The sequence below is a fragment of the Rousettus aegyptiacus genome, unplaced genomic scaffold (assembly GCF_014176215.1).
Source record: "Rousettus aegyptiacus isolate mRouAeg1 unplaced genomic scaffold, mRouAeg1.p scaffold_m13_p_4, whole genome shotgun sequence".
Lineage (NCBI taxonomy): Eukaryota > Metazoa > Chordata > Mammalia > Chiroptera > Pteropodidae > Rousettus > Rousettus aegyptiacus.
The window spans coordinates 61,758,845-61,786,352 of NW_023416307.1; the positions used below are offsets into that span (position 1 = coordinate 61,758,845).

The 27,508-nt window shown below is 36.3% G+C and overlaps 1 protein-coding gene across 15 annotated transcripts in view; it reads right to left on the reverse strand.

Annotated features, from left to right (window-relative positions):
- Positions 1-27,508, reverse strand: part of PHLDB2 (pleckstrin homology like domain family B member 2) — a 196,869-nt gene that overhangs the window by 54,663 nt on the left and 114,698 nt on the right. For all 15 annotated transcript variants that reach the window (XM_016150725.2, XM_016150728.2, XM_016150723.2 and 12 more), the window contains 2 exons: positions 23,806-25,151; positions 7,175-7,558 (listed from right to left, as the gene is read on the reverse strand). In XM_016150725.2, the coding sequence (XP_016006211.2) occupies positions 7,175-7,558; positions 23,806-25,151 (1,730 nt within the window). The remainder of the gene's footprint in view (positions 1-7,174; positions 7,559-23,805; positions 25,152-27,508) is intronic.

Genomic DNA, 27,508 nt, shown 5'->3' on the forward strand with positions numbered 1-27,508 from the left:
AAAGCAAATTCTGCTCCATAGGGTAAGCCCTTGCACAACAGTTCCTCCACTGTAGTCACAAGCAGTCCTCACAACCAATTAACCTAAAGGTCAATCTTTCCCAGTGACGTGCAAAAAGCAACTAAAGCTCAACTAAAATAGAAGGGCAAACATAATTCGCACAAGGGACACACCTGTAGCACCTAGTTCAGATGACCAGGGAGACTGCCCCCTGAGTCCCACAGAACATCTACTACATAAGGCCACTCTACCAAGACCAAGAGACATAACAGTTCTACCTAATACATAGAAACAAACACAGAGAGGCAACCAAAATGGGGATACAAAGAAACATGTCTCAAATGAAAGAACAGAAGAAAGCTCCAGAAAAAGAACTTAAAAAAAAAAGTAGAGACAATCAATCTACCAGATGTAGAGTTCAAAACACTGGCTATACGGATGCTCAATAATCTCAGTGAGAACTTCAAGAGAGATAGAAAACATAAACATGGAACTAGAAACATAAAAAAAAAGAACCAGTCAGCAATGAAGAATAGCTTAGAGAGAATCAACAGTAGCTTAGCTAAAGCAGTGTAGAAGATAAGGTAGCAGAAAATATCCAATCAGAACAGAAAAAAAAAAAAAAAAACCAACCAAAATGAGGATAGTTTAATGGGCTTCTGGGATAATATCAAGCATCCAACATTCACATCATTGGGGTACAAGAAGGAGGAGAGAGAGAGCAGGGAATTGAAAACCTATCTGAAGAAATAATGACTGAAAGCTCTTGTAACCTAGTGAAAGAAACAGATGTACAAGCTCAGGGAGTGCAGAAAGACCGAAGCAAGTGAAACCAGAGAAGGCTCCAGCAAGACACATCATAACTAAAATGCCAAAAGTTGAAGACAAAGAGACAATCTTAAAAGCAGCAAGAGAAAAGCAGTTACCTACAAGGGAGCAGTTACCTACAAGGGAGCTCCCAGAAGACTGTCATCTCGTTTAGCAGAAACTTTGCAGGCCAGAAGGAATTGACATAAAATCTTCAAAGTGATGAAAAGCAACGACGTACAACCAAAATCATTCTACCATTTAGAAGTGAAGGACAGATAAAGAGCTTTCAGACAAGGGAGAAGCTAAAGGAGCTCATCACCACCAAACCAATATTACAGGGAACGTTAAAGGTACTTCTTTAAGAAGAATAAGAAAAAGAAAACCAAAAATGTGAATAATGAAATGGCAATAACTACATATCTATCAACAATTACTTTCATTGTAAATGGATTAAATGTTCCAATCAAAAGACATAAAGTGGCTACATGAATCAGAAAACAAGACCCTTACATATGCTGCCTTTTTATAGGAGACTCATTTCAGATCAAAAGGCACACATAAACTTAAAGAGTAGAAAAGATATGAACGTGGGGAAAAAAAGCTTGGGTAGCAATACCTATAACAGACAAAATAGACTTTTAAAACAAAGGCTATAACAAGAGACAAAGAAGGACCCAGTAATCCCATTTCTGGGTATTTACCTTAAGAAACACAAAACACTGCTTCGAAGGAACAGTGAATCCACATGTTCCTTGCAGCATTATTTACAAGAGCCAAGATAAGGAGAGGACCTGGCTGTCCATCAGTGGATGAATGGATAAAGAAAGAAGTGATACAAGTATACAATGGAATATTATTCATCCATAAGAAAATAATGAAATCTTGCCATCTGTAACAACATGAATAAACCCAGAGGGTATTGTTTTGAGTGGAGTAAGACAGAGAAAGACAAATGCCATATGATTTCACTTACGTGTGGAATTTAATGAACAAAAAAGAAACAAATTCATAGATATGGAGAATATTTTGATGGTTGCCATATTGGGGAGAGATGGGTGGAAAAGGTAAAGGAATTAAGAAGTACAAATTGGTAGTTATAAAATAGTCACGGGGATGTGAAGTATAACATAAGGAATATAGTTAATAATACTGTAATAACTACATCTGGTGTCAGATGGGTACTAAATTTATCAAGGTGACCAATTTGAAAGTTATATAAATAACTAATCACCATGTTGTACAATTAAAACTAATGTAATATTGTATGCCAACTGTAATTGAAAAATAATAAAAAATTGCTGAAAAAATGTTCCACAATCAAAACCTTTTTTTAAAGAAAAAAAATTGTAGTAACTTTTCTAAGGTTGTAGAGACAGTTCAGCACAGCAGAAAACTAGAATCTAGACAAGACTTTGACATCTTTTAGGCTCTCTGGGGCTTGTTGTTACCTTCCTTACAAGCTACATATCTTTCTCATCTTAAGTGAGTACACCTACAACAATCTGTGGAATCTGTAGCCATACTGTTGGGTCTCATTGCTAGGGTTAGCTGCAAATGAGATTTCATGCTCTTTCCTTTCCTACACAAAGTGGAAAAAAGCAAGGACACATCACACTTGGCCCAATCTCACTGAAATGCTAAACAAAATTAATAACCAGAACAAAACAGGCTTAATTACTTTGGTGACCTCCCAAATGACTTAAATTTACACACTGAATACTAAATTAATTCATGTTTTACTTTTGTTGTTAACATACTACTTATCACCTTTATCCTCTAAAGGGCTTTCTTCCTATATGATGTTTAAAACACTAACTGGCCCAGTGACCTTTTGTGACATGAAATAAGACAGAAGACCAGGAAAGAAAGGAATATTGATCATACACACAGCCAAAATGTGACTGCCTCTGATTTTAAAAAGAGAATACATACAATGAATTGAAAATAACCTCTTTTTTCAAGAATTTCAGGTTAATTATCAGGCCAACACCAGTCTTTCTATATGTCAAGGGATGCTGGTATATCTAAGTTTTATCTCTCTTTGAATAAGAAGTAATTTCTTTGCATCAGTAAGTCAATGATTATACAATTTCACAACTGGTAGTTGAAAATAGCAGCTCAGGTAAGTAAATTGTTGAAAATTACTTGCTAATCATTAAAAGAAATATTTAAGTTAACCAAAAAGCATGTTAAAATTTAGTATATTTCCCTAAGTTCATTTAATTTATTTAATAATCTTGAAAATAACTTTAAGAAGATAGGTATCATGTTATATTTTTTATTTATTATTCATATTCTTTATTTTTTACCCTACTTTGCTGCTCTTTAAGGAGATTAAATGATTGAGAAGTCACAAGTATCTTGGGATGATTAGAACAAAGGTATGCAGGCCTCCCAAGCTTTGACATTTAGCTTTTTAATTGTCACTTAAAATCTGTATCTGATCAACTAATAAAACAACTGCTGACCATTTTATCATAGACAATGAATATCATTGTCCTAATATTTAGGTGCCTGTTTTAGGGCCTAAGGAATGCCTGTAATATTGAATGGCATTCCTAAATCACTGACGGGTAATCCTAGCAGGAAAGACTCAAGAAGACTGGTATCCTGTTGGGTCAACATTTCATATTAGGTTTCAACTTCCAACATGGTTTAAAAATATCTCTCTCACTAGTGGAAGCAAAGCATTAAGAGAAAACAAAACCTGAACAATCTCCAACAGTATAAAGGTAGGTAATAGTGGCAACTAGAAGTATCTGTATAACTCAAAGTTTTGAGCAAATTTATCACAATAGGTATATTTAATAATCAGTAACTTGAGATGCTCTTTATAGCAATGAATGCTACCTAAGAAATGACTGTTTTTTACTGTTATTTATAAAAATAACCTCTTCAAAAGGCATTCTAAAACTCCAGTTTGTGATAGAATGGGGTGAGGATATTATAAATTTAATTTATGTTCAAATAAAGAAAACCAAAAGTGAGCCAAGGGTGTGGTGGCCACTAGAATAGCTTTAGTTTTACGATGACAGATAAAATTTTATTTTAATCTATCTGAAAGTTTTTTTTTTTATTGCAATGGATAGAATCCCACTGGAAGTGACATTTTAATAAGCCTATTACACATAGATGTACATTCCCAAATATGCCATCTTTGAGGTAACTTGATTCACACAGAGAAAGAGGAGAGACAGTAGGGAAGGGTCAAGATGCTTTCCATCTGCCCCCTTTTTTGTAGATCTCTTCTTAGAAACCTCTTGTAGCCGGAGGAGGTTCCAAGTGTGAGGGCTTTGCACTGTAGATAGAATGACTACTCAAAAAAAAGAAGAGTGAAAAAGTTCTCATCTCTAGGAGAAAACATTTTTTTATAGCTATATAAGATGATTAGTGTTAACTAAGATGACTATGATAACCACTCTGCAATATATGTGAGTCCAGTCATTACACTGTACACCTTAAACATATGTAGTGCTGTATATCAATTATATCTCCAGAAAACTGCAGGAAAAAAAGAGAAGAATGAGTCTTAGCTTTCACTTCAGGTGATGGTAAACAGACTGACAAAAGCTAATTCAAATTAACACATTTCCAAGGTTATCTGCATCTTTAAGTGTTAGGTAAAGCAAGTTTCAGAAAAGTAAATCTCTGGTTTCCTAAATATCATTAAAATCTTTGTTTCATAAATCTGCTTAGTGTATTTCACATTCCTTTCTTCTCCACTGCCCCTTAAATTGATTTACTTCATTGTACTTTGTGAAATAAATAATTCAGTGAGCAGATTACTCAAAGAAGAGCATCTAGAACAAATAGTCAGGATTTTAAAAAAAAAGATTCTCTATCTTCTGTCTCAAGGTAACATATGTCTGCCCTCAAAAAGTAAAAAATAAAAAGCTCATTCCTGGAACCCATCGCCCTCTCACTTGCCATCTGTCTGAGCTGCAGTGTGGTAAGGAGAGGTGCCCTTGACGTTTACTGTCTCTCAAGGAGCCACAGAATTATATCTCTTACCACAAGGATACTGCTCCAAGCTTCAGACACCTCCTATTCCACAAAAACACATTTGAGCAATGAAAAACATCTGTCATGATCTGCTCATTTACACACCAACAGCTTTCTTGTCACAGCCTTTTTCAGGAGGAAACCTGTCTCCAAAAAGATAGTCCTTAAAGAGAGCACACAGCTCACTGTCTTTACAACATCTGGCAGATCTCCACGAAGGAAGAAATGCAAAAGGATTTAAGATGAAAAAAAAAGTAGCAAAGGATTTCTGTGGAACCCAATGTCTGATAATTAGAGGTCAAATATTCAAATGATGGGCTATTTACTTTGTCTGAATAACAACTCTTGGCTCTACCCCCATCCTAGTTTCTTTTTTTCTTTCTTTCTTTTTGTTTTTTATTACGGTGGTATTGGTTAATGAAATCCAGTAAGGTTCAAGTGTACGATTCAATAGTAAGGCATACACACACACACACACACACACACACACACACACACACACACACATTGCACTGTGTGTTCACTGCCTATAGTTAGACTTCTTTCTGTTGCCACCCATGCTTGTCTCTAAGAGTTGCATCTTTCTGGCAATAGAAACAGATGTCCTATTCAGAATTAGTCTCCATTGAGAATTAGTAAGGTAAATGTGCTCATTAGAAGAAAGAAGAGATTGAACAGTCCAGAGCCTTAAGGCATATGATGGGAGAAGGTAATGGGTAGCAAAGGACTTCTGACCAGGAACATTCAGCTTTGTTCAACAAGAAAAAGTCTTGCTGCAGCCAAACGAGAATAAAAACAAACACACAAACCCCTCTGAACAGCACCCCATGTCATAAATTACCTCCAGAAGTCAGTACTGTGATAAAGCCTTTCTCTTAAAGAATCAGTATGTGTCCTTCTCTTATAACAAAAACATAACTAATAAATCTTTTCTATTTTTGGTTCTTTGGCTATGATTGCCAAGAATCTCAGAGTTGAACTTAATGATCAGAGTTGCTTAAATAAATTAATTAATTTGTCCTATTTATCCTTAAATAAATAAGTTCTTGTGATTATGGTACCTGTTTTCCTGGTATCTACTTTCCCCTGTTATTTACTATCGTGGAGTTCTAATTTTATTATAATAAAATTTATATCTTTTAATATCTTTTATTGCATGTGCTTTTAAAGCCTTTCTGGAAAACTGGTAGGGAAAAAAATTTTTTTAATTCAATAAAAAAAATGCTCTTAATCTGTGTGAAAAAAAAATAACATCAAGATTTTCTTTGAACTTCATTTTAAAATCCTCAAATTTAGAAGATATTTTTAAATCAGCAAACAAACAGAAAACTAAATAATAATTATAATGACATATAAATCTTAAACTCTTATATGTCCAAAAAAAGTCATAGTCAAACATCAAAGTGACCACTCATAATGAAAGATTAACTTCCTTGCCACAAATAGTTCTGATTACTTAGTCAAAATAAGACATTTTTTAAAAAATGGGTGAAGAAGATGAATAAATAAGTGGGTTAAAATACAAATTAAATAAAAATATGAAAAGATGCCCAATTTCATGAATAATTAAAGACAAGCAGGTTAAAATACCTATTAACTTAGCAAATTTAAATTTTTTGATAATACACAACCTTGGTAAGTTTATGGAGAATAAGGTGCATTCATAAAATAAACCGTTAGTGAAAGTGTAACCTGGACATACAGTTTTTTAAGAGTACAATTTGGAAATATCGATTAAAATGAATAATATATAAACTCTGATCGAGCAATCACACATTTAGTAAGTGATCCTGCAAATAACATTTGCACAATTGTGCAAATATATACATACCTAGAATTTTTGCTGCATGTAGATTTTTATTATCAAAAAACTGGAAACAACTTAAATATCATTTCCAAACAGTAGAACACATATACCCCATTAAAATGAATGAAGTAAAGCTGTGTGTAGTAATACGCAAAGATGCTCAAGACATTTAGCAAGGGCGAAAAAAGTACAGAACACTATATTTGTATGTATGTGTGTCTATGCCTATAATATACGACTGTATATGCACAGAAATTTTAGAAGAGCATGTAAAACACTTTAACTGTGTTTAGCTTTCAGATGTACAACTGGGAGGGGACAAGATGAAGAGAAACCCGTTTTTCTCCTTTTTTGTACTGCTATATTTTTTTTACAGTGAAAATTTGTTGCTTTATAGTAAACACTAATTTTCTGCATTTTGCTAATTATCTCTTAAATTGAAGCTTCATTGAAAACATTTTAGAAAACAAGCATGATAAAGCCTCTAGTCTCTAGGGTAATGCAGGTGCATAGTCCTAGGCCCTCCATCCCATCTCTGTGCTCTGCCACCTTTACCTTTGGTAGGATACTTAAGTAAGTGGACTCGTTGGAAGCTTTCAGAAAGGCAGAGGAGGGTGGTGGGGGATTCCTGGTGAGGTCCCTGAGCAGTTCCTCATTTCTGACGTTCCTGGGGGTAAGGAAGCTGGCACTGCTCTGACCGAGGTTCCCGAAGACAGCCAAGTCCGCATCATGGACAGAGCCTTTCTGGTGGCACCTGTATCTGACATCAGGGCTCACCAGGGCCTCTTCAAACACAGACTCCTCATCAGAGAGCTGCAGCTTCTCAAGCTCCTTATTGATTTTCTGCACATCTGCCACGGTGGTGCCAGTAGACAAGTGACTGTCAGACTTTGTGTATTCAGCACAAAGGCTGAGGATCGTCTCCAGACGCTGTCTCTCCTAGAACACAGAGGGGAGGAGAAGGTCAATGAGTTTATGAGAATGGAGACAACTCCTAATAAAAAGACCGAAGAGGCTGAGACCACCGGTGATTTCATCTCACACATAAACACAGAGACACTTGGCTGGTTATGATTTTCCATCATCTTTGATAGATATATTTAAGAGTCCAGATGACACCTGGGTTAACAATGCCTCCTTTTCCTCCCAATCTCAATTCTGGCCGTCCTATTTAATTTTACATCCCAGGACTGATCCTAGCACAAAGCAGCACTCAGTAAGCCTTTCCTTGACTTATCAATTCTCCAAACACTTCAAAGGCTTTTTTAATCTCCATTTTTAAAAATCTTCACTCCCTTTTCCCTGCCTCTGGCTATGTACTTTCAACAATATCTAGCTCTTTCATCGCTATACATCTAATATTTGTACTTAAAATTAACTCTCTAACTTCCTATGGAAATATCACTCTATTGTTAGACACACATAAAGAAAAATGTTACTTAAAGAATCCTTTAATTTAAAAGGCATAACTAGGTCTTCGATTTTTTTTTTCTTAAATGCTTTAAATGCTTTAAAACTCTTTATGTCTCATCACCATGTAAAGATATTTTCCATCAATTTCTTACATGAGTAATTAAAATGATAAAATAGGAGTGTTGCATGAAAAGGAAGAACATTTCATGTCATATCCAGATAGACATCATTATATTTCAGATTCTGAGATCATCACATCTTTGATTCATTTAGCTGGAAAATAAGATCAACATATAGGGCCACTGATGTCATAATGGTACTGACACTTCACCAAGCTCCCCATGCAAAACAGACAGACATGTATGATTCTTGTCAATTTACTATATATTTGTGAACAATGGGATATAACTTACAAAATGCTTATCATAAGCCTAGACAGCAACATTGGGTTGGGGAATGTCAAAATCTTTACCTCTTAATTCCAATGCCAAAGTGAAAAGAAAAAAAGTTAAATGACAATTCAAAATCCTTCCAGAGAAAATCATTTTCCAAACTGGTTATCAGAAACAAAATAGAAAAAACTTCAAACAGCACCAAGCCACAGTTTTCCATTTCTAATTGTAGCAAATTCGTAAAGACAAAATTCTGAGGGCAGTTTGCTCTTTATTAGTCAAAGGAGTATCAAATAGCAAAGTCAAATAGGAACAGACAGACATACTCTTGTTCCCATTAAGTACATTCTTTAAATGACAAGACAGAAGTTATTTAAGTTGTATCTGACTTTTATCTCTCCTCTAAATTACTTCTCCCTCCCCCACCAAAAAAGGCAATAGCTTTATCAAAAGGAGTATTAAATTTTTGGTTCCTATAAGCCCCCACCTCCCTCTCACTCCCTGATCTTCTGGACTCCAGCTGCAGCTCTGTCCTCATGGCCTCTTCCCACAACAGGCACTCATAGTCACACAGCCTCATCCCAGACGCTTCTGCACCCTGTCCATCCAGGAACCCTAGCGCTTATTTATCTCCTCAGCTGCCACCAGCTGCCAAGCCCTACCCACCTCGGCTTTATGGGGAGGGAATAGGGGGACTCAGCCTCCATTGCCTTATTTTAAACTTCTCCAACAATCCAGAAAAGTCTACATAGGAATATGCAATAACAACCTGAAAGGGTGTATGTGAGGAGAAGGACAAGAACAAGATGTTATATTTTATTTCTCAATAGTATCTGCATTAGAGGTTAATCTCTAAAAAGAAAAGTGCTTTTTCTACCCTTTAGGTGAATTCTGTTGAAGTATCTAAACTCAGTCTTTACTAATATTTCTAGATTATAGTGTGTATACATCAGCCTGGACATTAATTACATTTGGAATTATCTGAAAGTTGTCAGTTTCCATTTAGCAAGGCAGTGTGGTCTTCAAAAGCATGAAAGGTACTTCTGCCTAGCCTGTAATACATAGCAAAATTCCTCCCACGTCTCCTTCCTAAAATAGTTTCTTTTGCTGCCAGTTCTATTGCTTAATTCCAGAGGGAATAAATGACCCCGGCATTAAGATGAATGCCATTTCAGAGAGTGAAATGCAGCATTTCAAAGGCTTGTGCACAGGAAGTTTGGTCTACTGGTATGCGTTTCTCTCTATTCTTATCACCCCATTCACAGCCAATCTGCCCAAACTGGAAACACACACACACACACACACACACACACACACACACACACACACACTACTGCTGCCCACAAGTCTAAAAGAGATCCAGGCCACACTGAGGAGCACTGGCCCCATAAAAGCGGCACCAAAGAGAAATAAACTGATGATGCGGAATGCGTCAGAAGAAAGTCTGCAAGGCATTTCAGAAAGCACTTTAAGAGCCTTTTAAGGAAAACCCTTCCTTGAGCTTTCTTCACTCCAGATTCTTGTTTCTTCCCAGTCACGACACCAATATTCTCCACTCTGTGTGACCTAAAACCAGGGCAACCGCTCAACCAAAACACGTTAAGAACCAAATAGGTTCCAGCATTAATAATTATACTGGACCATCAAGCACAAACTGGGAAACTGCCTGAAGCTCAATTTTCTTTGGCACTTTTCCTGGCTGTCTGCTGAGTTGGGAGGCTACCCTTTTTGAGATCTCCAATTTGTACTGCCTTTCCAAACCGACATTCTATATTTTCTCTTGAAAAGCCACCAGTACAGGACCTAAACATCCACATGGGCCAAGACATTGCTCCTAAGGGTTTAGACAGTAGTTCTCTTTGAATGAAATGATTTCAAATACATTTTAATTTTTTTCTCACTATTTTCCCTTTCCTCCATTTCCATATACCACATATATCAAAGAAAGCTTTGAAGGGGACATGAGATCTCTTTCTCTCAGAGGTTAAAAAAAAGTTGTGGGCTGATTGTAGGTATGCTTTTTAACCTCAGAGCTTTCTTTTTCAGAGAATGTGTCTGGCATTGTTCCATTACAGTTCACAGCCCTCAGTCAGGTACCTCATCCATCTCCTAAACCCATCATGCATCCTTGTAAGCAACTGCAGCCTGTCTAGGCCATAGGACTGTAAATATAATGCAGAAATAAATTACAAAGAAAACCAACTGCAGATATTTCAGCACAAGTGAAACCTTAAAAATTCTTCTGTTATAATTAAATATGTTAGGTCATTTATTATATAAACAAAGGATCAATTTTTAATGATTAGAAATGATTCAATTGAAAGAAGCTTGTTTTTTCTTAACAAGACCTGTTGTAACTGGTAAGTATGTATGATTTTACTTTTCTCTACTGTTAACCCTAGAAATTCTTTGCTCCATAATCTTCAGTTCAACAAAGATCTTTTAAGTTATTTGCTGCCTAGTAATATACTGAGGATACAAAGATGTAAAAAGATAGCTTCTCTACCCTCAAAACTTTAACAGAAGGCACAAATAAGTAATCAGTTAAGAAAACAGTGATAGCAGAGGTTTATAGAAATTGTAAGGATTTGCATAGGGGGAAGAGGCACAAATTATAGAAAAACAAATTTTAATTGCATCTTCAAGTTTGTGCGGTCTGCTGGACAGTGGGAAGGGCAGGGCATTTCCGTAAAGGAGACACATCAGCAAAGGCATAGTGTCGTGAAATATTACAGTATGCTCAGGGTCAACAACTACTATAAGGCTAGAGAGATGCAGCTCTTTGGAAGAAGAGCAACAAGATATATGAAGAGAAACTGGCCAACTTTCTTTCTCTTTATATCAGGACTCAAGAGATCCCTGAACAAACTTTTGGAATAAACTCATTGGGTGCACCAACAAGAATCAGAGACCTGCTCTAAAAGTGGACAGCAGAATAAGAAGAGCTGGGGCTGACAGCAAGTAAGCAGAATTTGCAGGATTCTACAAATTCCAATGTCTTAATCAGGTAGGACCATCTGGAGGAAAAACAGTGACAGTGGTTAAAAATCTTTTATGTGAGTCTACTTGCTTTTAGGGATAAATCCCTTGGGGTAGTAACCTGGGCTACTATGAATGTTCTCTTTCTGGACAGGGTGAATGGTTCTTTTCTTCCCTAACCCCAAATTAGACATGACTGTCAAACTTGCATTGGCTAATGAAATGTGAGAAGCAACGTGTGTCACTTCTGTCTGAAGAGCCAGTGCATGATTCATTGCATGTCTTGCTTCGCTATGGCAGAGTGACACTTCAGATGATGCTGGCTCCATCAGACTAAACCCTGAGTAAGAAATTGTGAAGCAGAGGCCTCATTCAACCCATGCTGACCAAAGAGTGTGAAGGAGAAATAGACCTATGTTGTTTTGAGGTTCTGAAACTTTTTTCCCTCCTCTCTCCTCCCCCCTCCTCTCCCTTCCCTTCCCCTCCCTTCCCTTTCCTGTTTTTATCAGTTTAGTAAAAGCGATCTGATTAAAAATTATATATATATATATATATATATATATATATATATATGTAAGGAATTTTTATTGTTTGGTTTTACAAATTATTTTCATAGAAGTTAGTTTAATGTCTGGTTAAGAATATTTTATTTTATTTTTATTTTATTTATTTTATTTTATTTTATTTTAGTCTGGCTGGAAAGTCAATCTTCAGGCTCGTAGTCAAGAAAGCACTCTTTTCTGCCACCTTTAGTTTAATAGATGTGCACCTGTACCCCATCAGAAGGGTTGAGTGGGAAGAGGAACATCTGTCTAACAAATGAAAGAGTGATGGCTTTGTGTGCCTATCTGTTCTAGAGGTGACTGAAAGTTATGTGGAGATTTACTAATAATGTAGCAGCTACTAATTGATTGATAAATGTTGGTTTTGTGCAGATTACTATTAGGATATTGTATCATATACATGTATTCCTCCTCCATAGTAATGGATAGGAAGAGGGAAAGTAAGACATACGAAGTAACTAGGACATTTACCACTCAGTGATTTTTCAGTACCCGCTTCTCAAATATACTCAATGTGCTCGAATACACAAACGCACTGCCTAAGAGATGCAGGCCATCCTGCTTAAATTCCCTAAACTTCCCTCCTGTGCATAGCTTTATCTGTCTACTTCCCCTTTCTTCAATATGCCATAGTAGGTAAGAGTGTGAACTCTGGAACTGTGCAGCCAGACTGCTTGGGTTTGATCCTAGTTCTGTAGCTACTTGTGTGGCCTTGGGCAAGTCATTTGGCTTCTCTGAGTCTTAGTTCCCCATGTATAAAATGGGATTACTGGAGTATGTAGCTTATAAGGTGGTAGTGAGGGTGAAATACACATACACATATGGCCTGCACTCAGAATGAGGTCTGGGACAAAGTAAACACAATATGCTAGCTTTTATCTAAATAGAGTACCTCAGGCTAAGCCCTTTACCTGCACCATGGCACCCATACGCACTATCCTTGTTGGATATCCCAATTCTCCCTTTTATTTCCTCTCTGTTGACTCCTTTATCTCTGTCTTAAAATGTACTCAAATCTCCTCCTTCCTCCTGCAAGGAAACGTTAAATTATCCTTATCACATGACTCCGTAGATCTACTTTTCCACTTTTCTATTTTCCTTCACAGCCCCCAGCCCCCATTCTCTAGCTCAAAGAAGTTAACAATGCTTGACACTTCGCTCCCCATTATTCCCAGCCCTTTGCAATCTGGAACAGTGTGTCCTCCTTTTGTGACAACTGGACACCTGGTAAGAAAAGGGGCACCTTCCATTTCTCCAAAAAATTAGGAGAAAGGTGACCAGAAATAGGAGAAATGCTTTGAAATAAAGATATTCTCAGGACCCTGTGAAGGAAGCACAGTGCTGCTCTTGGTAACCTCATGCTTTAATGACTGGAGGGTAAAGTGACTTCTCTCTCCCATGGAACCACTGGACATTCAGAGCAGAATCTCTAAGTGTCTAAGTTGGATTACATGGAAAGAACATGAATATAGATTTAAAGTTCCGGCACTTGCCAGACCTATAACACAAAAGTTTTTATCAAGTTCAACCTTCCAAGTCTCTATTATGTGGTTTGCAAAACAGATGATAAGATCAGCCTTCCCTAGGGTTCTTGGGAGAATTTAGTAAGAGAATGTGTGTGAGGACATTTTATATACTTTACACTGTAAGGTCTACAGTTGGTGCCTGTCACATAGAGGATGCTCAGTGTTTGTTAATCACAATTAGAGATGGTTTCCATCAAAAATTTGAAATGAAAATACATAATTGTCTTGTGGGTCCTAGGAAACTATCTCTAATACTGATTAACAAGCAAACCGAAAAACCAAATGCAATTGCTTTAAGAGAAAAGAAATACAGGAAAAATATTATACAGTAAAATGTCTCCCTGAAAAATTCACAAATCTATGAGGTTCCTCTGCCAGTTTGGATCAAGTGCCTGAGTCCTTGGCAAGAGAGCACTGCTTAGTCACCATAACAACCCAGGAGAGAAGGAATCTTTCCAGTCTCTCACTGGCATTGAGTCCCTCCATCCCCTCCAATACTGAGCAACAAACATTACCTATAGCACATTAAGTCTAGCACGGTAGCTTCTAGAAAGAAGTATCCTTAAAAAAAATCAATTCTTCTATCAAGAGCACACACTTTCCCCTTGACATTAAACCCAGATTTCTGTTGCATTGTCCCTGGCTCCACCTTAAATTGCAGAGATCACCAGTGGGTGCATACATCATTCAAGTACCTGAGGACCTTATCGTATCCTGCCTTTGCTCTTACTCAGAGACATTCAATTCTTTTAATCTCACTTCATAAATCAATTATTTGCACTCCTTATCATTTTTTTGAAGGATTACCATTACTCAATGCTGTGTCAACATCTCCCTTAAGCCTGCTTACCTTTATGACTATTTCTAGCTGTTCCCTATTTTAGAAGGAACTTGTTTTAAAATATACATGTGAATATCAAATAAGTATGTATTTAATTAACACATTCACTAAAATATATAATTAACATATTTAAAAATTTAATAATATAATCATGTTATAACATGACATATGATTACATATAATATGTATATATGCTGAGGTAATGATTTTTATTTTAATTTACACCAAACATGTCTTTAAATACTATCACTTGATTGAATTAACCCTATTACTTTCTAATCCAGGAATGTTTTCTCAACTAGCTCTTTCCATCTCTAGTTATTACTTGCATTTGTCAGGCAGTCAAGTTAATCTCTGATCACGATGACCATTTAACTAGGATCATTTATATTTTAGTCCTTTTCCTGATGTCTTTTTGCATTATTTTGGCATTCAAAATTGACTGGCAGACATAAAGGTTATGAAAAGTTTTACTTTTATAAAATATCAGGGTTGAGGTGAACTATTCTTAAAATATTAAAACGTATTATTTGAAAAACAATTGCCCATTATGAAAATAATGTACTTTTTCCTATACATTGAAAAACACTGGCTGTAAAGAAGGAAATTCGTGTGATTGATGTAATCATAATTTCCATATAATGTCTAAGAAAAATATTCCAGATAGATTTCCTCTTACATGGACAGTGTTTCATAAGAAAATCTACAAGATGCCTGAGTTTCTTCTGTCAAAAAAATTATGCTATTGTTCTCCATCATTAAAGAAAACATGACAAACATCCAATAGTATTGTCAATTTTTTACATTTTCACCCAGGCTTAACTAAGTTCCAGAGGATCTTTTTGTTTGTTTCCCCTGAAAGACCATAGTCTATAAAACACAATCTATTAAAATATTTTTAGAATATTATGTAATATTTTATTGTGTTCAATAAAAACCACTGCATGAGAGATACCAAGACCTCAAACTGAAACTTCACATTTCAAAAATCTATTCTAAAAAGTATAAGGAATTCTTTTTTATGCATAAAGAAGTTGGTAAAGTAAAAAAAAGTAGGAAAGTTTATATGTAAAAAAAAGGAACATAGGCTCTCACTTATCAACTGAAAGTATTGTGATGCAACTATTTATGAGACGTATACCACATGGGAAATACTATGTGTTAAAATTTAAAAAGCATACCAGAGAATTTTATGTATAGAAATGCAAAATAAGAAATGACATGTCTTCTTTCTATATCTGAGATGTTAGAAAAGTAACTACATTTTTCTTTCTCCCAGGACAACTTTATGATCTAATAGGAAAGACAGATTTTCAAAATTCCAGCTGGTTTCCTATAATCAAAATGAAAAAAAAAGTCTGTGAAGCTTGCTCCTTTTAATACTAAGCATCTTCTCAAAATTGTCTTTTCTCGAAATCTAATGTACAATCTCAGAGTTAGGTTATGGTTTTAGGAATTTTGAGTGAGAAACATCCTTTTTCCAAACAAAAATTCTTCAACAGAACATGCTCCCTTGCAGTCAATTAGACTTCACCAAAGCTAAATACTTGGCTGTTTTGAACTTTGAAAAACTAATCTCATTGACTTCTGCTTCTGAGGAAATGGTGGAAGTCCTTTTCCCTATTTCCCCCACTAAGTAACAGCTAAGAACCTTAAACATTTCACAGTATATAAAACAAACATAAGAAGACTCTGAAACGTGGAGAAAAGGCAGCAGATCACCTAGGACCTAGGATCCAAGGGAAAACACAGAAATGAGTCCCCTGAGACTTCCTTTGCCATGTATATCCCAGACTTGGAGCTGAAGTAGAGGCATCGACATGTAACAACCTGGCTCAGTCTGCAGAGAATTATACACAGTGGAAAAAGCCAAACTAAAAAGGTTACATAGCATGTGACTATATTTATGTAATATTCTTGAAATGACAATATTATAGCAATGAAGAACGGATGAGCAGTTGCCAGGGGGTCAGGGAGGAGATGAGGGTAGGAGAAAAGTGGGCATAGTTATAAAAGGGCAACAGGAGAAACTGAGTTCCAGAGGATCTTGACACCCTGTGGTGTTAGATCTGTTCTGTATCTTGACTGTAACAATATCAATATCCTGGTTGTGATATTGTATTATAGTCTGCAAGACGTTACCACTGGAAGAAACTGGGTACACAGACTCAATTATTTCTTATAATTGCATGTGAATCTATAATCACCTCAAAACAAAAAGGTTAATAACTTAAAAAAAAAATGCCTTCTACTAGGTCTTAACCTGGATATTGAGATGGCTATATCAAAATTCTTCTGTTGAAAAAGTGATGAATATATTTATATTACAATACTTGTTTTGGACTTCAAAAAAAAATCTCAAATTTTAAAAATATTCTTCAAGTAAATATTCCCATAAACTTTTTTAGCACTGGGAAGAAAAATTCTCATTGTAAAAATTAGCCAGCATAGTCATAAACTTATTATTTGATGAGAAAGTTTTAAAAGGCAGATCATAAATAGCTTTTGATTTATTGATACTAATTTGACAAATAAGTATGGGGATCACTTTTTCCATGAAGCAGCGATCATTCTTCCTCATCACTCCACTCCCATGTACCTATCGGTATAGATATAACTACATCTTGAATTTTCATCCAGCTTGTATGTTTTTCTATGATTTTTATTTATGAGCTTTATTTCTTATTTAATAATGAGTCTTCATGTATTGATTTATCATTTTTTAAAAAGAATGAGACATTTTCCATAACCAACATGGTAGCATACAGGGCCGCCTTAGTCTAAATTACCTTTTATATTTTCAGCATTTAGCCCAAGGATGCTAAACTATGCTAAGATTCACAGCACACATCCCTCAATTCTGAGAAGAGATTTTTAAATGTGTGGCACCATCAAGAGGCAATAGCTTGTACTGTCACTGTAACAAGAACCTGGTGTTTGCTTTCAAACATAGAACTTGCTTTTAATAGTAACTGTCATAGACTACTGTAACACAGAACTGCACCAAGACTTTGGCTCTGTGTTTCCCAAATGTGGAGTCACTAGATTATTGCTAAACATCATTTTTTCTTTTCCCATTCCCCTCCTGGCAATTGAAAAAGAAGAAAAAGATGTGATGTTTTTATTCTCAGTTGACTGGGGACAGTTGACAAGTCCTAATTTGCTAATGATTAATTGCTGCAATATTTACTGAACATCTACATATATGCCAGCAATTTTCTATTTAAAAGATATATAGATAAAGTCTTTATTCTCTAGTGAATCGAGGTGATCTGGCCATATATAAGTCTTCTTCATATCACCCACTAGTTATAGATTTTCTTTTATTTTATTAGAAATGAAAGAAGTTGGCTTAGAGAATGGATAGCTTATTTAGGCAATAGCAGTTCAATATATTATAATTAATTTCACTTTTTTTCATTGTTGTTAACATAACAAAATCTTAAATTATGTGGGTCACATTCATGATTTACATTGTATTTCTGAGCTAGACTCTTATAAACCATCCAAACAAGGCATAAAAGTGAAAAAAGGCAGAGAATGACAAAGAATTGATTGACTGCTTTAAACATTAGAGCTAAGAAAAGCAAATGAGGCTTATGCTAAATCTGAAGATTAAATCAATTAATGTAACAATGACATTCTGACAGAGAATATAGGGAAAGATTCATAATTTCTTAATAACTCTTTTTAAAAATTTGAGCTACCAAGTTTATTTGGTTAGAAAACCAACCTCTCACCCCATTTGCAATTTAACTGGCTCACTTCCCACTAGTGCAACCATGTTTTTTAAAAAAATTAAAACCACAATCAGGATGTAGCAAGAAGAAGGGCTACATCAAGAAGGAGATGCCTTTCAAGCCAGATTAGAGGATAAAATAATTTTCAGTACTTAAGCTTGCTTTCATATTCCAAACACATTCTTCTTAGGAAAAAAAGAGGTTAATATTATGCCTAGATAACAATAGGCATTCTCTCAATATTGTCCACTCTGTACCCAACCAAGAAATGCTGTCAAATTTACAATATGAAAAGTTCAGAATGCCTAATTTTTCTTTTGGGGTCAGGAGTCACTGAAATGGAGGCAACAAGATGCAATACACAGCTACAGTTAGAGTAACTTTCACTTAACAGTATTCACTCTTCTTGGGTTTTCAATTTTTCCTAATGATAAAACTGCATTATACACTGCCCTGGTCTTTAAAATAGTATCTACATCTTGTCGCCTAAAAGAAAATTGAGTACATATGCATTTATTTTATAAAATTCCATAACTTAAATATGCTCAATTACACTTCTACTTCTTTTTAGAAACATCACATTAATAGTTTACTGAATAGTACATAAGCCTTGGTTTTTATATGATCCTGGAGAGCACCAATTCTTAGAAAGAATGCTAAAAACTTTAAAAAACTCATTTTCACTTTTTCATTTTTAATTAAAAATTAGAAGGGAATTTCCTCATTTCTAGAAGTAAGAAGAATACATTTATGCTGAGATATTTGCATTCTTTCGTATAGAGCTTCACAGTTACCTAGAACCAAGTGCATAAACTTAAGGTCAAGATATCTCAAAAGTAGGGTGCTGCCTGCAGCACAGAATAAGGAAAGCCAGAAAGAATGTCATGAATGGGTATCAACACTTGCTCTTCTCAAAAATACGCTTGCAATGCTTCCCATACTCTATTCATCTGGCTGGAAGAAGGATGTATAGCAGTGAGTGAGACAGACATGGTCCTAGCTTCTTGCAGTTTAAAATTCTTTAGTTGAAAACTGCTTTCGGAGAAGCTATTGGAACAAAATACCATCCAAACAGTGGAGAATCGCTGACGTAGACATTTCACCTATTCAAATAATAATAGTAATGTGTGCCTTGAAGAAAAACCAACCTTATCTTCAGAGTGCTAGAGCATATAAAAAGTTGGAAAACTTTATTCCATGGTGTCTGAGAGCTGGCATCATAGTACCAAATGTTTCAGAAATGAATACCAAGTGTGTCTCTACAGAGTTCTAAATGACAGCAATGCTGTTTAGCAAGGCACCGCAGATGACTGTTATCAGCCAGAAAGAAAATATTGTACTGCTACAAAGCAATTTGTGGGAGTCCACTAGTTCTCTACGATAGCACACAGATGCTTTTAGCAATGGAATCAGATGACTACTCAGTTGGGTTTAAGTTTCTTTATTTCCCCCTTTTCTTTTTAAAATAACTTTAACTGCCCTGAACCATATAAAAAACTAGATGGCCACCACTACTTCTGTAGTGATGTAGTGGAAGGGATGTAGGTATCAAATGAGATGAATAAAATAATATCCTGTCTACTTTATAATGACTTCTCTAGCCTGTGGAACTACTGGCCCACTAGATATCCCTCATCGATTACTCCTACTTGGAAAAGAGGTCAGAACTAGGCAATTTAAACCACCAGTAATCAGGCCTCAAGGACGTCACAAGGTCTATGAGCTGAAGTGCACACACTTCATGCACACAGGATCCTCTCAAGACTTCACTCACACCTAGTAATTCTCAGTTTGGAGTATTTTTAAACAAGGCTTGAGATTTGATTTCTAAAATCATAAAAAAGAAATAAAAGGTTGGCATAATGATAAAAGCAAGATTTGGCAACTGAGAGCAAGAAAGACGAAAGAAAAATTATAAAAACCTAAACATCTCAAATAGCATAGCAGTTATTCAATTTAGATTCTATGTGGATTATTATGCCTCATTAATAGGTCCTAGGAGATTCTTAATTATGGTTCAATCTTTAGTACTCAATATAATTACCTTGAGTTTTCAAACAAAGTTTGAACAAGTAGAAAAGAAACAGATGAAACATTGCTATAATCACAGCTAAGCTAAAAAATACTACAGAAATTATGCTTCATGAACAAGCTTTATCCTGTGGTTTCCTAATTAATGACTTCAACAAATCTTTGGCATCTAGTCATTCTGTATTTGTGTAAAGTTTGTTTGTTTTGTAAATTATGCTTTGACAATACGGAGGTCTCAGTAAAATATCCAAGTGGATTGCATTGTTCACTAAGTACATCTCACAGACTGGAAGCCTGGACACAGCTTTTCTTGGCTCCTGGAATATAACCCAAGTGGCAGTAGAACTTTACCTGCACTCACTTGGTATTCTCTGAAGTTTTTGTTTTCCTACTCTGTGCTTTTTGTTTCTGATTCTTTGCCAAGTTTGTTTGGGGTTTTGGTTGGCACACAACCAATAGTTACCTACATTAGTGGCGGCAATCTGGTTTTATGGTCTGACCACTTGGTGATCTGTCTGGAAGAACTGGAATCGGGTCTTGCTCAGGTGAAAGATGACTGGACATTTATTTGTTGTTTTTCATTTGTCTGTTGTTTTCCTATTCTTGAAATTAAATCAGGGCAATATTTTTGTGCCCAGTGGAAAAGCAATAAGTCTTGAGATCTAGAACAGTGAGATTTTTGTGTTCTAGTGTTTACTTTTGATCTGTAGCTGAGGCCATGGAACTTATATTCTAAATTCTTTTCTTTATCTGTTTGTATCTCTGTACCGGAAAAAAAAAAAAATCACTGTGTGTGGGTAAAATATTTTTCTACCTCCTGAGCATAATAATAAATTAAAATAAAGGACCTCTACTGCTAACTAGTTTATAAAGACTAATAAACATTTAAGTAAATCTAATATTTCCCAAATTCAGTAAAATAAATAAATTCTAATCATTTCAATGTTGCCCTCTTAGAAAAAGACCTTTCTCATTAAAACTGCTGAATTCAGAAGACTTTTTTCCCTTAGTAAACAAGTTTATATTATTAAAGTGAATGTTTACATGAATCAGTCAGATCTGATAACCTAATTTAAAAAACAGCTCTAAGTCTTTGCCTAATTTTATCAGTGTACAGTATAATACAAGTATAATTTTATTTTTTGAAGGGGTTGGATTTGTTTTATCATAAAGAGAATTAGTTTATCTGAACTTCTTAAATGCCATATATTAGTTTACTGAAAGGATAAGCTAAGACTACTTCCATGTGATGTTTAAGACAAATATAAAATTTGGGCTCAACAAAATTATAATTGTAACAAACATTTTTACATCAATAATAATTATGTTCTGCGATGTGTCAGCTTAAACATAATATCCAATATCTTTAAGTTAAGTACCTTTGTCTTAAAGTGTCTGGTTGTTGTTCCAGAATGTGAAAGAAGACTGTAAAGAACAAGTGTTGATGGAAATCTAAAAATTGTAGATTTGCAGAAATGGAACTTCATTTGACTTGATTTATAATACAAGCAAATGGTTAAGTCTACGAAAACATAATAAAAATTTTGGCAAAGTTTGTACAACTTTGATGGGTTTATTCATTAAGTGATTTTTTAAAAATATAATACATGACAAGTACCCTATTAATGTAAAGCTAAAATTCAGTTATCTCTATTGAAATTAAATTAATGACCAAAGATGCAGAATAATAAGAATTAATTACCTGGAACTGATTAAACTGATATAGAAAATCTAATTTTTAAATGTGGATATGTGTTTTGGAAAATTATTGGTATTATTTTTAACGTTCTATTTGCAGTGGGGAGAACCCTTTAGCATTCATGTTGATCTGTCTCTAACTTTCAATTACGTTGACTCTGACTTTGCAAACTAAATGAAACATCCTTTTAATGGCAGCTTGTTTTGCTTGGTCTCTCAGAATTTAGGAGGAAATATATATATTTTTAAGACACTTGACTTTTTAATGGCAATAACATTGCTTGCACAGGCTCAATAAGAATCTGTCCTCTTTTTTACAGGGATGTAATCCAACAAAAAGACTATGCAACGGAGGCCGAACCTAGAGTGTCATATATTAAAATAAGCCTCATTTCATTAGAGATGACAAGCCCATTAGTAAAGAAAAAGGATTATAACTTCATATTTGCTACCTATACCCACAAAGCTCTCCAAAGAAGTTGAATGAGGACCTGATGGTGGCTTACAGGGCTCCGATTTTACAAGCAGTAATGTCAGTTCCTGGATCACCAGGTACCTTGGCAGATTTGGGGACAGCAGAGGAAAGAGAAATTCACCAACACATACAAGTGCTAATGATGAAACCCAGTAGAGATGAGTTTTGAATCTGATCTTCTATCTTTAGAACAAAAGAGTAAATAAATAAGAGCATTTGAGGAGGATCACTGTTGTGATGGAAGCCATTAAAATGCTTTCTTAGATTCCTTAACAAATGATCAGATAAAAGTTAATCATAGTTGTTCAGCACAGCATAGCGCTAGATTTGCTATCCATATACAAGAAAACTTTTATATGCTAATTAAAACTTCTCTGAACTTGTGCTAATGTATCAAGTCCAAATACAATGTCTTTTGTGACCATAAAAAATCTCCGGAGATTATGGTAACGAAGGAGTACCATCTAACAGTCTCACCTAAGAAATAGCTAAGACCCACCTAAGAAATATCTAATATCTCTCTAAGGGTACACAAATTTATTTTCATTTACTATTAATAATTAGGATATTTGGAAACTCTGTAAGAATAGACATTAATTTATCAAAACCTGTATGTGATACAAATGATTCTTTTTATAAAATGTCAAACAAATTTTGTCATGTATTGATGCAAATGGTTTCTGTCCATTATAATCCAAAGATTATAATTGTATTGTTCTATAGGGCATTAACTAGTTTGGTATGTGATTCAGAAACCGTATTCCAGCAAATTTTCGGTTAGTAATTAAAATACTTTTTATACTCCTGTACTTATGTAAACCAGCTTTACCATCCTGCAGCTTTCATCATTAAGAAAACATGTAATTCATCATTAATGAATCAAAATAATCTCTGACACCTATTCATTCTAAAAACAAAAACAAAACGGAAGAAACGAACAAAAAAAAACAAAACAAAAGAGAATAGAAAAATGCAGTAAGTTGGAGTCACACTATGTACTAAGGGAATATGAAATAAGTGTATGGGTATAGAGCACAGAAAAAATGCTGAGCACCATTTAAGCTACCTTTTAACTTTCCAGACAACTTGCTGTACAGAAAAATTTACTATCTAATTCCTGATGCATCATGATTTCTCTGATTATTTCTATCATACCACACGCATGCAAATTTGATTATAAGTAACACAAATCAGTGTTTCCTCATAGCCTTGAAGAAGGAGTTTGTGAGACTTATAAGAAATTCAGTAAAATTCACAATTACTTTTGTTAGGTTTATCAAAAATTTGTACTTGTAAGAACTCCGTAGAGCAACTTAACACGACATTAGGCACACATGGGCCTTCAAAATGCCCACAGGTGACTAGTAACAGTGATTTGGGAAGAGGAAGGATAGCAGGAAAAACTCTGGGAAAGGATAGCAGGGGCTGATGCACCTGGAAATCCTACATGCCCACATAAATTCTTGGAGTTTGTCTCCAAGAAGCTGTTCAGTGAAACAGTGAAGTCAAGTCAGATGAAGAAGATTACCAATCGCTCCATCTCCTGCTCCCTGAGTCTCTCCTCCCTCTGCCGCCGGTGATAATCCATCAGGTCATCGCGTCCTGAAATGGAACTAATGCTGCTTTTCCGTTCCCGAAGGACAGGCTGGGGAGTTCCTGAGGCCTGTCTGAGGCTGTCCAAATCTGCATCATCCAACTCGATAGATCCACACGAGAAGTTCCTCCTGGCCGTAAACACTCTGTCTGGCTCTCCGGGAGGAAATGAGTGACCTGAGCTGGTCCCCGATAAGGAAGCCCTATCAAGGTCATCAGAGGTACAGGAAGAGGAGGAGGCCAGAAGCATCTTCCGAGCCATTCGAGGACTGCCAGGGACACTGAGGGTGGAACTTACATAAGAATTGCTCTCAGACGCAGATGTTTTATAGGGTAAAGCCCCTGAGCTCAAAGAGGAAAAATTCAGGTAATTATCGTTGTCTATTATGCTATGAGGTAGATCGTTTTCCCCCAGTTTTGTTCTTTTGGAATTGCCCAGAGAGCTTCTTGGAGGCAGACTGAGAGGCGTCAGCTGGTTCTCTATGGCCTTGTGCAACCTGGGGAGCGATCGGCTATAGGCTCCCATGTGACTCAGACTGCTGCCAGAATACTTCCTAGTTCTTAAGCTGATGCTTTCAGATGTTGGCTCCTTATGTCTGCTCATCTTGGCCTGAAGCGTCAGGTTGTCCTGGATACTCATTTTCCTGGCTTGCTTAGGGCTAGAGGGCATGCTCGCCGCCCCAGATCTGCTGATGGGAGAGGAGCGGGTGTCACTTCCATTCCACATGGCCAGGAGTGAGCCAGATGCCTTTCGGCCTTCCAGCCCTCCAAGAAAGTAGACATTATCATGGGATTTATTCCTTGAGCTATATTTGGAATAGGGAGGCTTCTCTGTGAGTCTCAAGGACCTTTCACTCTCCCGGCTGGTATAGTGATCAAAGTCCGCTCTTCCAAGTGGATATCCATATCCACTGAGGGAGGGTGACGGGCTACGTAAAGGAGTGGGAGGTTTCATGGAAATATTTTTGTCAGTTCCATCACAAGAAAACTGCTTGCTTCCCTGGATTTTGGCCACGGAGGGGCTACTTCTGACACTGGTTTCCAAAGAGGAAGGGCTTTTCTTTGTAGGTACAGGTTGTGAAAGGGTTAAATAGGAACCGGAATAGTCCCCATTGGCTTTAAATCTCAGGCTGGAAGAATACTTCTTTGGGCTCAGGCTCTCCATCATGTTTTCAGAATCGTTCTCAAGGGAATTCACAGCAAAACTTGCCCCTAAGCTACCGTTCTGTAAATCCAGCTGCTGTTGCATGTGGCTATGCTCTGCCATAATGTTGCTGGAATCTGTAAAGGGGTGGGGTGGAGAGAAAGTTTTACTTAACAAAGAACTTTTAAAAAGACCAAGCACTTGTCAGCCCACATCTGAATAAACAGCCTTGCAGCCTGACCTAATGCAATTAACAAATACGATCCCTGTTTTAGCAATAAACCTAGCAAACTGTACTGCAAAATGAAGAATAAAGACCACTGATCTGGGATGTTTTTTGTTCAAAAGAAAAATAACTCAAGAGGACATCAATGATATTTGAAGGAACAAATCCCTAACCAAGTACAGGTGCAGGATTAGGCTGATATATAAAAAAGACAATTTCCCTTTAGTGCTGTAGTCCTAGGCAGAGCACCTGTTTCCTGAGTACCTAGTAAACACCCAAAGGAATGATGCAATGGGCCTTTCTTTAGGTGTCTCTGCTAGAATCATTAATGGCCCAGAAGTAGAGTCCTAAGGAAACCAAGTTCACATTCTGGTAGAAAAAGAACACTTTATGATCAACACTAGTCAATAACATGAGAGTTAGAAGATGGTTTTTTCACAGGGGACTATGACAGTTACTTTCTCAACAAAAAGGCTTAATACAGCTCTTGCACTCATCAGAAAAAATAGAGGAAAGAGTATTCCCCAAATTACTGCCGTATCAGGATCAGTGTAGATAGAGTATTTAAAAACTGATTTACTTTTCATTTCCCCGGGTACCTCAAATGCACCATGCCATTCCTCCTTAATCTCAAACTCTCTCCTCCCCCAGAAACACCTTTCTTTCTCCCTCTTTTGCACCTATTTAAACTCGCCCATTCTTCAAGGCTCGAATTAGGATTCTATCACCCATGGTTACAGTTTTTTAAAAAATGCATATACCTATAAGAATATTTTTAGACTCTCGTTTGAATAACATTAACTTGAGAAGCTAAAGTTTTAGTCTCCGAAAATGTCTTTTCATTACAAATTATCACTGCAAATGAGAAGGCTCACTCATCTAATTGATAAAAAGATTTTCTTGAGATAATCATCAAAGCAAAAACATAGACATTCTCAATAAAGTCATGTACTGCTAAGATGGTCCTCCAAGTCCTCAGGCACCTCAGACACACGTTATTACATCTCTGGGCTCTGTGTAAACAGTGTCACTTGGTTAGTAGTCAATTTCATTCATTTCTGTAGTTAGGCCGCATGTTTAAGGAAGAGGGTTATGTCTTGTCTTTCTATCTTATCTCCACCCTCTCTCGACTCCTATTGTCCTACAGGCGAGACACTCAATGAACACAAGTTTTTAATTTCAATCACAGCCTTCACCACTCCCTCTCAGCCACAGATTGAGGAACTGTCATCTTGGCTGCTCAGCTGCACAGACTTCTAGGCAAATTCGGGCAGTCTAATAAGGAACTGCTTTTCATCTACAGAGTGGGGCCAAGAAACAATTTGGCTGCTTAAATAGTAGTAATGGGCTTAGTGATCCATCACCCCATAAAGCTGCAGTTTCCCCCAACAAGTTCTGCTTTGGATGGGATCCCTACCATTCAACCCAAAGCTCTGCCCTGATGAATAAGAGCACTATTATCTTTAGAAATGGACCTAAAAACAAAACAAAACAAAAAACTCAAACCTTGGGATTCTCCTTTAGAATTGCCTCTCAGCTGGGATCTGGCCCTGCCATTGGCTCTTGCTAGGTCTTTTATTCCTAAGGGGCAGTGCCATCTCTGCCTCTAAGACAAATGTCCCTCTCAGCAACCCTCTACTACTACCAGTTTTGGCCTTGAGCACACAACACCAGCCTGGTTTGAGAAATAGCTCACCGTGCCTCTTTGGAGGACTGAAACCAAGATGACTTCTAATCTCGGTCCTTTCTATTCCTGACTAACTTCATCTTTAGTTGATTTGCCATACTGAAATTACAGCAAACCTTGGCCAATTCCATCAAGTTAAATACTTTTGAATTGAGGAAGATTTAGCAAGGATATAGTTAGATACTGGGGACATTACAGAATTACTTATTATAGGTGTTGGGGGGCACTCCCTCCATTGCTTTCTCCTCCATCCTCTATCCCTTCTCTATCACCTCCTTCTTCATTTCATCCATCAACAAATTCAGTCAACACTATCCTTAAAATGTATTCTCAACCTGATCATTTCTTATCATGTCTACTGCTACCTCCCTATTATAAGCCAATATCTTCTCTTGCCTTTTCTATACGCCTCTTCTCTTATGGTAAGTACAATAACAATGGACTGGAATCATGCCAAAATGTTAGCAGTGGTTTAACTGGGTGGTGATATGAGTGGTGACTTTTAATTTACCTTTCTCAGAGCAATTTGTAGTTTCCACATTTTATACAATGTATTTGATTTACCTTAACAATTAGGGAAA